The sequence below is a fragment of the Cupressus sempervirens genome, chromosome 6 (genome assembly GCF_028749045.1).
Source record: "Cupressus sempervirens isolate cs-2001-9-10 chromosome 6, ASM2874904v1, whole genome shotgun sequence".
NCBI classification, from domain to species: Eukaryota; Viridiplantae; Streptophyta; class Pinopsida; order Cupressales; family Cupressaceae; genus Cupressus; species Cupressus sempervirens.
Window position 1 is genome coordinate 163577967 of NC_143123.1, and position 12180 is coordinate 163590146.

At 33.9% G+C, this 12180-nt stretch overlaps 1 protein-coding gene across 2 annotated transcripts; it reads left to right on the forward strand.

Annotated features, from left to right (window-relative positions):
• The first annotated feature begins 347 nt into the window (after nt 1-347).
• LOC149551761 (multicopper oxidase LPR1-like) lies at nt 348-6728 on the forward strand. 2 transcript variants are annotated; one of them, XM_089787260.1, is made up of 6 exons: nt 348-506; nt 654-878; nt 2541-3110; nt 4810-5190; nt 5579-6094; nt 6367-6728. In XM_089787260.1, exons 2-6 carry the CDS (start codon nt 666-668, stop codon nt 6418-6420), a joined length of 1734 nt encoding a protein of 577 aa, XP_089643386.1. In that variant the 5' UTR covers nt 348-506; nt 654-665; the 3' UTR covers nt 6421-6728. The 2 variants fall into 2 exon arrangements, with proteins under 2 accessions (XP_089643386.1, XP_089643385.1); XM_089787259.1 differs by lacking the exon at nt 348-506 and having other exon boundaries at nt 613-878.
• Nucleotides 6729-12180: the final 5452 nt, after the last annotated feature.

The window sequence follows — 12180 nt, forward strand, 5'->3', positions numbered from 1 at the left end:
ACCAGAATTTAATTGTATGATTTTTTGACACCATAGAACTAAATTAATGATAATATTAAAAAATAAATATTACATAAAAATATAACATGAAAATCTGTTGAACAATACAATTTATGAGAAAAAAAAAGGAGAAGATGGTTGTAAAACAGAAAAATAGGATCAACTTTTAAAAAGAAAACATACCTTTTGCTGCTCCAAAGTTGGTGAGGGATTAAAAATTCTCCCAAAAAGAGGCATTGAAAAAGAAGAGACAGCTTTACGTCGTTGGTGACGACTTGGCTACGCAATTTCCACTTCCACTTGAGTAGCAGTGGAGTTCTTAGTGGTACTCACTTTACCCTTTATTTATTGGCCACTTTCTTTATTTTCTAACAATGTTGATCATTTAAGTTTCATTTTCTATCAATATTGATCAGTTGAGCTTCAAGAAAATTCGAAATGAATCGTGCCCATCATTTTCTGAGTACCATGAATGAAGCTTAAAAAGATATTACAGCACGAGACAGGCACGGGGCACTTTGCTAACATGATTGAAACAGCTTTAGAATAAAATAATCAAGTTCACATCATTAAAATGCTATAAATGGTCTGATCAGCAAGCATTAATTTCTCAGCATTAATCTTGTCATGATGATTCAATGGTGTTGTTGCAGGAGGCTGTGAAGATGAAGATAAGAAAGATTTTATTCACTGTATTGTCATTGTTGTTGTTTTGCATGGTTTTGGTCAGTGCAGATGATTTGTATGCAACAGCAGCTTCTCTTGAGATGTTTGTAGATGAGCTTCCTGACATGCCCAAGTTAAAGGGCTACGTGATCTCCAAGGCGGGAGCTTTGAGTCCTGCTTATCTCCGAATTGGAATGTTCCAAACTATATGGGTATGTATTGTAGCTTTTAGTTTTTCTATTGAAAGAATTAGTTTTGATAATAGATCTTTTTATGGTTTGTGATATCAGAAATTTTGAATTTGATTGTGGAACGTTTTTCTAATGTTAATATTTTGGATGAGTTTGGGATAGAGAAGATAATGCTGAATCATAGAGTATGATTTCGAAATGTTGATGTAAAAAAATGTTATAAGTCAAATTCGAATAAAACAACTCATTCAAAATCTTAGTTTGTTTTGGTGGTTTATATGACATTACACTAAAACTCATATATTCATGTGATTTTAGATGAGTTATTTTAGTAATTCGAAACCTCAGAATGGTTTGTTTAAACAAGTGAGAGCTTAAACTGTGTAACATTTTTTTAACATCATTACTTCAGATGGACAAAGTTAGAGAAGAAAATAATAGATCACAGATGAGGTAGAGTTAACATGGCGTTTTATGGATTATAATCAATAAGAGTTAACATGGCGTTTTATGGATTATAACCAATAAGATTTATCTTTTAGTATGATCCAAGATGAGTCACTTAAGCATGTCAAGAAGTAAACTGTTCTATTCAAGCCAAACCCAATTAAATCTATAAATATATGTACATTGATATCACATGGGCAGTAGAAAATTATCTTGCAACTCTAGCTCGTCTAGAGGGTGGATAATGAAATTTAGAAATGTAGAGAAGAGAATAGCTAATTATGTAATATTTTTTAGTTGAAATAGAAGTTAGAGAATCTAGAATAATGGATCATAGACAATTATAGTAGATGAGATTAAGGTGAGAGAAGAAACTAATGAATCATGGAGCGTGATTTCTATTGATGTTAATAAATATTACATAATAAAGGATACAATTTTTTTGTTTTGATTTATTTATAGATGATTTATATAAAATTATGAGCTTCTTTGCAATAAAACTTAATTATTAGTATGATTTAAGGTGACATCATAATTTAGAATATATTGTTTAAGCTAATCCATGAACAATCTGTTGAAATCTACATATATGGATACTAAAAATTATCAAGAATTTAATATCTGTAACTCTATTTCATCTTGATTGTAGCTTCAGTGAATAATGTTTGAATTAGTCTTAATTAATAGAAAGTGAACAATATTTCTGATGAGATATAAAAAAATGTTGCATAGTCAAAAACACACTCTAAGCTTTCACTTACTTCAACATTTTCAATAGAACCCATCTATTAGCTTGATTTCAGATAAGCCATTTAAACAAGTCTAAACATAAAATACATTGTTTAAGCCAAACCCCAATCAAATCTAGATATCATAGACTTTCAAAACCCATGTAAATTTATATTAATAAAACAGATTGTAAACAATTCTCATCTTTTGTGTAGGCAAGGGCTTACACCGCATTGTTAAATTCCAAGCCTCTCATGGAGGAGGTCTTGGGTTTGAATCTACTCGAGAGTAACACATAATAATAATCAATCTAGGCTCAAACCGATTACCTATCAAAAATAAATAAAAAATCATCTTTTGTTTATTCCAAACCCAATCAAATCTAGATATCGTTGACTATAGAAAATTCAACTCTATTTCATCTTGATTATCGATTATTGAATCTATTGAAATTAACTTTAACAAATATATTTGAATTACAATGTTAAAGACTTGTTGTTTTGGCAGAAATTTCACAGGGATCTACCAGCAAGTACTGTGTTTGCATATGGAGTGTCAAAGGAAAGTGCAAGTGCGCCTGGTCCAACCATTGAAGCCATGCAAGGCATTGGTACGTTAGTGAGCTGGGAAAACCATCTGCCATCAAAACATATTCTTCCATGGGATCCCACACTAATGGTAGCAAGTCCCAAACAAGGGGGAATCCCAACTGTGGTTCACTTGCATGGTGGAATTCATGAACCACAGTCTGATGGGCACCCACTTGCCTGGTTTACAGCTGAGTTTAAGGAGAAAGGGCCGGCATGGAAGAAGGCAGAATACCACTACAACAATCTCCAGTCTCCTGGCAACTTGTGGTATCATGACCATGCCTTGGGCTTAACCAGAGTTAATCTCCTTGCTGGTCTTGTGGGAGCCTATGTTATTCGAAATCCCAACTTAGAGAAGCCACTAAACCTTCCATCTGGGCCTGAGTATGACCGCCATATTCTCATCTTTGATAGGAGCTTTGCTACCGATGGTTCCATTTACATGAACTCCACTGGTAACAATCCCCACATTCATCCTCAATGGCAGGTAATTCTGTTTTTCGTTTTGATTGCATGTATATATTCATACTCAATAATTGTGAGTTTTTATAGATAATATTATTTTGATTTTTTAGATAGTAGATTTAATTTAACTATTCCATGTTTAGAATTTGAAATACTTAGAGTTTAGAATGTGTTCGTTTAAGCTTTGACGAATTTAAACTATAGATAAGTTAGGGTTCAAATCTAAGATTGGACTTAGCACACTTTAAGTTTTGACTTCTTTAGATAGTACTCATTCTCAAGTTTGACATGTTTAGAATTCTAAACATGTCAAATTTTAGCCAAACTAACCTAAACAACATACTCTAAATTTTGACTTGTTTACATAGTGGGTCGAACTAAAACAACACACTTCAATCTTTGAATTGTTTAGAATTGGATTTAAACAGCACACTCCAGACTTTGAATTGTTGAGTCCAACTTGAACAATATGCTCTAATTTTTGTTGTTGGTTTTGGATTCAGTTGTGTGTGTATTTTTTTATAATCAATGTTTCAGATCACACTTTGTACTCCATCATCACCTTCTATTCCTCTCTACAATCTTAATGATGGATCCCTCAGTGTGATTTAAAATGATGATTAAAAAAATACATAATCAAATCTATAAACAACAACAATTATTATGAACATTGGAAATATAATAAACTTAACCCACGCTAAACTAATTCTAAACAATACAAAAGCTGAACAGTTGTTTGACTCAAATCCACCAGCTAAACAAGTCAAACTTTAGAGTGTGCTATTTAAATCAGATCCAACTATCTAAACAAACCCAAACTTGAATTGTTTAAATCTGATTATAAACAAGTCAAAGCTTAGAATGTGGTGTTTAGATCAAACCCACTATCCAAACAAGTCAGAGTTGGAGTGTGTTTTTTAAGTCAAAAAGTCTTAAACAACACATTCTAAGCTGATTCTAAACAAGTCAAAGTTTACAGTAAGTCCTCTCACCCACTATTTAGAGAAGTCAAGGTTTAGATCCAACTTATGATAGCTTACTCTAGACTTTGACTTATTTAGAATTAGATTTAAAAAACACACTCTAAATGTTGAATTGTTTGGGTGGTGTGTCATTTGGCAACAACAAACTTTAATCCTTTTAGAATTTGATTTAAACAACACATTCCAAACTTTAACTTATTTAGCGTGTAAAATTATACCATCTTCTCCCTCAGACCCACTAAATAGTGTGATTTCATATAGACAATCTTAAAAAGTTGAAGAGTAAAAGGTATTACTACTAGAAAATGATTAACACTACCTAAGATACACAAGACGTCAATGCTCCTCAAATATTATAAGAAATGCTTGATGCACTTCAGATATGGGATAGCCATTTCCATCAAACTGAACCTACAATCTTCCATGCTTTACCACTGAACTCCTAGCACCTCAAGGTCTTTGATATTAATATTACTCATTTTTCAACAGTCTTAAGTGAATGAATAAATGATTTTTAATGACGTTTATTAGATATGGGATCTAAGGAAAATCTCATTAATCTGCCTTCTGATTCTTTTTCATATGACTGGACCCTTTTATTCTTAAGTATAAAAGTTGCAGACGGCTTAAACATCTCACACTAAGACTTCAGTTCTAGACTGAAAATTATCATTTTATAATTTAAATATTTGAAACTCACTAAAATGTAACAATGTGATTGCCCTTTGTATGTGGCAGCCAGAGTACTTCGGAGACGCCATTATAGTGAACGGGAAGGCCTGGCCTTTCATGAAAGTGAAGAGGAGAAAATACAGGTTCAGAATAGTGAATGCCAGCAACGCTCGCTTCTACAAATTGGCTCTAAGCAACGGCCTAAACATGACCCACATTGGCTCCGACTCTTCATATCTATCAAAGCCCGTAACAGTACAAGACTACTTACTTGGCCCCTCTGAAATTGCAGACATAATCATCGATTTCACTGCTTCATCCACAGATACAGCAATCCTGACCAACAGTGCACAATACCCATATCCCTCAGGGGACTCGGTCGACGATCTCAACAGCAAAATCATGAAATTCGTCATCCAATACAACACGGAACAATCTGAGGAACAGGTGTTGGAATTTAATGATGCTCTGTAGATGTGTTTGAGTTAGCTGTAAATAAGTTTCATTTAGTTCTAAGTCACATCTAGTTCTTATCAATTGTATTAGGGGAAACCAGTCAGTTGCCGTCCATGTCCAAAAGGTTAGCTTTAAGTTCTCCACCACCTACAGAAGTTCGTTCACCAAAAAATTTGATAAATTCTGACATACAGATTAGGAACTGTAGGTACACAAAGTTAACTGAATAACTATTGAATTGTTTCCCCAAATTTATTGTCATAATTGTAGAATCTTATAAAGTCATATCACTCTATATATTTGTAATTAGTATTACTAAGAAGCTGCAAGTTTAGTTTCTCTGTTTTTTAAAATCTGATATTCTATTTTTCTATAACAGGATCGAACCCAAATCCCTCAAAAGCTTCTTCAATTCCTTCGAGCCAGAAAGGGTCTCCCAGTCCATAAAAGGTTCATTGCATTGTATGAGTACCAATCTTCTACTGGAGAACCAACCCAATTGCTCGTTAATGGCCTCCCATTCAGTGCCCCTGCAACTGAGACGCCTAAACAGGGGAGCAATGAAGTTTGGTATGTTATCAATCTTACGGAAGATAATCATCCCCTGCATATCCATCTCGCCCTTTTATACGCTGTTCAACAGATAGAGATTGTAGATTTGGAGGAGTTCAAGAGTTGCATGGAGCAGAAAAATGATGCGGTGAGATGTGAGATATGGAGACATGCGATGGGGAAAACAATGGCGGTTGCTGGTCCAGATAGAGGGTGGAAGAATGTGTTCAAAATGGAGCCTGGTTATATGACCACCGTTGTTGTGGATTTCTCCTTGTTGGGTTCTAAGCGTGCTTATCCCTTCAATGCTAGTGATGAGCCTGGTTATGTCTACCACTGCCATGTGAGTAGATGTTATCTCTTTCATTTTTCTAGTCAATATGTGTAGGGGAAAGCAACTTCTTGGATTTGGGATATGTGTGCCAATGCATAAGTGTTTTAAAGTTATGATATAGGGGAATAACTTATGTCTTGTTGCATTCTAGAAATTGGATAGTCATTTGCTTAATTTTACTTTAGTCTTATGCTAAGACGTTTGAAGATAACTTATGCATTGGTGTATTTTAAGAATTGGATTGTCATTTGCAGAATGATTATTTTCGTTTTGTTGTACAGATTTTAGATCATGAAGATAATGAGATGATGAGACCTCTCAAGCTCCGCTATTGAATGGTGTTGTAGTCTTGATGACAAAAAATGGTATTGAATGGTGCTGCAATCTAGCTGACCATGTGAAAGAGATCGTCATATAAAGTGAGTTGATCACTTCTTTCATACTATAAATGGTATCATATGATGGAGGTGAGGCGTTCGTTCCTTTTTGAAGGGTTTGTAAAGGGTGGCACGTACCATATCTATGGCATATACTATAGAAGAGAAACAAAATAAACATGTCCTAGAGTTTTAACATAATACTTGTTCCCTTTAAATTAATCCTCTAAAAAGAAATAACAAGTGTCTTCACTTTTTGCTTGAAATGGAGGGTATATTGTACGATATGTAAATAAATTAGAATCTATTTTTCTCTTTGCGCAATAAGCTCTAATATTTAAAAATTAAAAAGGGCCTTTCTTATATCCCTAGGGATAGTTGTGTTATCTTGAAGGATGAAAAGGTATATTAGATGATACAAGCTCTTTACAAGTAAACATGTTGTAAATTAGGTATGGAAGATCAAGAGTCATTACTTAGAAATCCCATCTCCATATTAAACTAACTATGGAAGACCAAAAATCACAACTTTAAAATCCCACTTTAGATCAAGATGTCCCTTTGGAGTGAGTCTCCACAATGAAAACTCAACATTTTAGTCAATTAATTTTAACCCCTTAGGTTGACTCCGAGTTTGATCTAATTATAAAATTTAAATTTATTAAATTTATTAAATCTATTTCTAAAATGACTGATTTCCTATTAATCATTACTTACCAATTATGATGGTGAAATACCCAAATTTTGTACCAGAGTATTGTACAAAACGAAAAACCCTAATCCATTTTAAATGTCTCTAGTGAAGGTGTCAATCATCTAAGGTTTGTGTGTGTGTGTGTGTGTGCGTGCGCGTGTGCGCAAGCATCCAACCAAAAGCTATGAAGAGTTTAACATAGTTAGAGGTATTGAATCATGTATTTGGCAGAAAGACTTCACCTTTCTCTACAACAAATTTGTTCTAGAATCATTACATTCATATGCTTAAGTTGAAGTATGTTCAAGATAATTTAATTAATTAATTTCAATACTAATATTATATGTAACATGTGTATCATCAATAAAATTAGCTTTTACTTTTTAAACTTCTGCTCTGTACAACATATAGAATGAAGGGTTTCCCCATCAATGCTTCAGTTATGTAAGAATAAGTCATTAAATCGCCAAAAAGTTAAAATTTTAATAGAAAAGAAAAGATAAGGAATTCATAAATAAAACTTGCTATATCAGATCCCATTATTAAAAAGTACATGACATTAAGTCTAGGAAATTGGACATGGTAAAATATAGTATTCCTTCATTGATGCACTACAAGGGAGGAGAATCCCCAAAGGAGATGTCCTAGCCCCTAGAAAATAACCACACAACAGAAACACAACACACAATATAAGATATGATACCAAACATAACTCTTTATTCATAAAAACTACAGATTACATGCAATCTGTCAGGTTGTAAGGTCTTCTTGGTTACAACCAAATACAAAGAAAGTAATAGTTTTGCAAGATCCCTCAAGATCCAACCCAAACCCTAACTAGTCCAGATTCACACTTTGGTAAAAATCTCCAAGGAAGATCTAAACTTATGCTCGTAAACCCACCAAGCAATCTCCTTGTTTCCCAAGCCGCAGCTACTAACTCTTCTCAAACTTCACTTATCTTCCACATCATCTTCCCCAAGTTGGATCATATCTAACTTAAGACTCCACAAGACCCCTTACTTATACCCAACTAAGCCACAAGTCGGCCTAGCAAGTTACAAATTAAATAAACCCTTACATTAAATACATATAGCCAAATTAAATGCAAAGGTCGGCTCAAACTAGAAATTGATCACAAACAACTTAGTCAAAGCAAGACCAGGACATGACCGAGCATAAGAAGAACCACCAAACTATCTAGTATCAACAAAACCTCCAAGCATCATCGAGCTCACACAAGCATTGTTGAGCAGCAGTATGTGTTGATTCCTCCAGGAACCGAGCCCCTTTATTTACCGAGCTACTTGGTCAACACTGCAACCAAGCATAATCAAGCCATGTAGTATAAGTCGAGCTCCCAATGTATGTTGAGTACCTTCAATGACCGAGTGCTATCAGGAATTGACCGATTCCTCAACTCCAAAACCAAAATACCTCCAACATGCAGGATTGCTAACCACCCCAGAATGCTCCTGCATCATTCATGAATGGGAAAATATCTCTATCATTAAATACAATTAGTGAAATTTTAATATACTATAAGGCTAATCAATTACAAGGGACCTCAATTTCATGAAACATCCTTTTGTTTTTACTAAATAGATGTCTATAGTAACCTTTAACTTAAGCTTGAAGTATGTCTGAAGATGCAAGGAATAAGAGAGGAAAAGATATTTGGAAACATTTTGTCATAAGAAGACATTAATATATAAACAAGAATATGCAACTTCAAAATAAAAAAGAGGTTTTGATCAAACTCAAGGAAAGCATAAACTAATGTAATTAAATTCATAAGGACATCTTGTAAACCCAAATATGGGTATTCCTCAAATGTAAAAAACCCATGCTTTGTAAAAATTAGGTATGCCTCCTCAAGAGCTTAAATATTAAGGGGTGTACATTCTATATCAGGATCTTGGTCCTAGGCAAACTAGGGATTTTCTTCCTTAACCATTTTCCCTTGGTGCCTGCACTTTGAACAGGGAAACAAAATGTAAACTTATTTTGAGAAATAATATATAGGGAGTTATATACATACATACATACATACATCCACACACACACACACACACACACACACACACACACACACACACACACACACACACACACACACACACATAAATATATTTATAACATGATTGGTTCTCGCATATTTTCAAAGATGTTATTTTTTAAAAATTGGATCCAAAGGTTTGACAAAAGAAATTGTGTCTTGCATAGAAAACCACAAAAGTATTGATAAATATTGTCTAGTTTCATGTTGTAGGTTGCATACCTAAGGTGAACAAAAATTTTTATGGAGGATCATCTTGGGTTTTGGGCAATCTTGCATCAACCAAAACTATTTTGTTTTCATGTTTGTCATTATTTTCAGTTTGTCAATCATTTCAGTGATCTTTTGTTTGATTGAGTTAGCACTTCTAATGTACGGAGTATGATCTAGCCTGAGTCTGGATCATATTCCTAGGTTCACAACTCATTTGGTTTTGTGCTGCTCGAGTTATGATTCATCTTTTGTCAAGTAGTGTGTTCTTGTTATTTGGTAGATTTCAATCTTGCAATAGAAATCTGCAACTATGGACCTTTGGTGGCACATTCAATGATGTTCTTGGATCATGTGAGGCCCTAAATCCAAGACCTCAAGTTTCCAAATATGTTATGTCATATGTTCCTTATGATTTGGGATTGGACCTATTTTATGTAATAAGTTTCATGTTCTTGGGAAATATTATTTAGATCTTGAGGTTGACTTGCATGTCATGGTGCCTATATATTGTTATTAATGTACCTTAGATCGGAGTAGTTTGATAGTAATTCATAACCAATGAATGCAACTGGATCTAATGTATCTTACTGAAGATTGTAAAGAAAGAAGACATCTATGAGCTTGACCTATAAGAAGGAAAACAATCAAACCTTCGTACATATATTTATCTATTAATAAATATTGATCTTGCTTGGTTCTCTTTGAATTATTTATGTTTCCATTGTGTGTTGTTGTATAATTGGGTGGATCTCCTTGAGGTCTCTCCAATTAGGGACTATGTTAGGTGGCATCAAAATGAAGCTTATGTTCCTCATGAACTTGTGTTGTGAATCTAAAGTTGTGAAGCCCTAATTGAGTTTGATTGTAGGGTAGAAGTGTTGAGATCTAACCTATAGTTACAAAGGGTGACAAGGATGGTTTGAGGAAGAAGAGATGTAGATCCAAGAATAATTGATATGTTAAGATAGATTTTGGCTACATTTGAAGCAATGGAGACTACCCAAAGAAGAGGAAAACGTATAATTGATGATGTGAGTAATTAGAAATCTAAGGAAGATGTTGCAGTAAATGATGAACATGTATTGGAACAAGGGGATGAAATATTTCAAATAGCTTTGACTAGAGTGAATGCTTAGAGACCACATTTCAGTTTACTACACCATGATAGTAAGCTAGATTCTAATGGATTAATTGATTGGATTAGAGAGATGGAAAAGTATTTCAACTATGAGAGTACACATGCATATAAGAAGGTGAATATTGTTATTATTAAATTGAAAGGACATAAATCTTTATAGTGAGAACATTTGCAAATTGATAGACAAAGGAGAGGAAAAGAAAAGATCAAATCTTGGGACAAGATGACGAACAAGTTGAAAAAAAGTTCTTTCCTAGTGATTATCAGGTTAATGTATTGAGAAAAATGTAGAATTTGAAGCAAAGGGAATTTTTGAGCTAAAGAAGTATATCAAAGAATTCTATAGGTGAGGTGGTAGAGTTCAAAGAGGTAGAACATTTACCAAAGGTGCAAGATCTTATTCAGATTTGAATATAGGAAAATTTGAATGGAAAGAGGAGAGTAGAGGGGGGATGTTCCCTTTTAAAGGGTTTTTAAAACGGTGGGACATACTATCTCTACGGTGTTAGGCTTAATGAGAGATAAATAACAATTACATGTAGACATATCCAATATCAGAAAATAATAAATTGCATAGAAGAGAACACAAGACACAAAGATTTATTATAGTTCACCCAATCCCTGGGCTACGTCCACCAAACACCAAGTCCAATATTCTTATTATCTAGTGATTAAAACCTAGTTACAATCTTTAATCTCTTACAACTCAATATCATCGCAAGAAGCTACAATCTCATCATACATAATAAAATCCCTAACCCTAAGCCTTTTTATACAGGATTTTGCCACTTACAAAATTAGGGCTAGGATAAGCCGACCAGTTATAGAAAAATAGAACTCTAGACTTCTTTTACACTATTAAATTCATTTTTGGCTTTGGAAGTGCTTCCCCTCGATTTTGTCTTATATTGCGAGAGCTTGCCTGGGATCGTTGACCCCACAAGGGGTGTTACCCCTTGACCTCGCCTACAATGCTGCCCTAGGAACCTGCAAGGGGTGTTGCCCCCAAACACTCGTAGTAAAATATAGGGAGAAACCACAGTGAATGAAGTGGGAAAAATTTAACCTCCGAGTCTAATTAGGCTCTACATCACAACATATGGCATAAATTATATTTCTAAGAGAAACAATATAAACATTTCCTAAAGTTTTAATATATTGTTTATTCCCTTTAAATTGATCCTCTAAAAGGGAATAACAAGTGTCTTCACTTTTTTCTTGAAGTGGAGGGTGTGGCACAATAAATTAGAGTTTTTTTTCCACTATAGGTAGTAAGATCTAATATTTAAAAATTAAAAAGGACCTTTCGTATCCATATGTGGATGGATGTATTATATTGAAGGGTGGAATAATATATTAGATCAATACAAGCTCTCTATAAGTAAACACATTATAAATCATTTATGGAAGTTCAAGATTCACTACTTAGAAATCCACTTTTATTTAGAAACCATCTCCATATTAGAAGCTAACTATGGAAGACCAAAAATCACAACTTTAAAATTCCACTTTAGATGTCCCTTTGGAGTGAGTCCTCACAATCAAAACCCAACATTTTAATCTTAACCCCTTGGGTTGAATCCAAGTTTGATCTAATCACTAAAATTATATTTA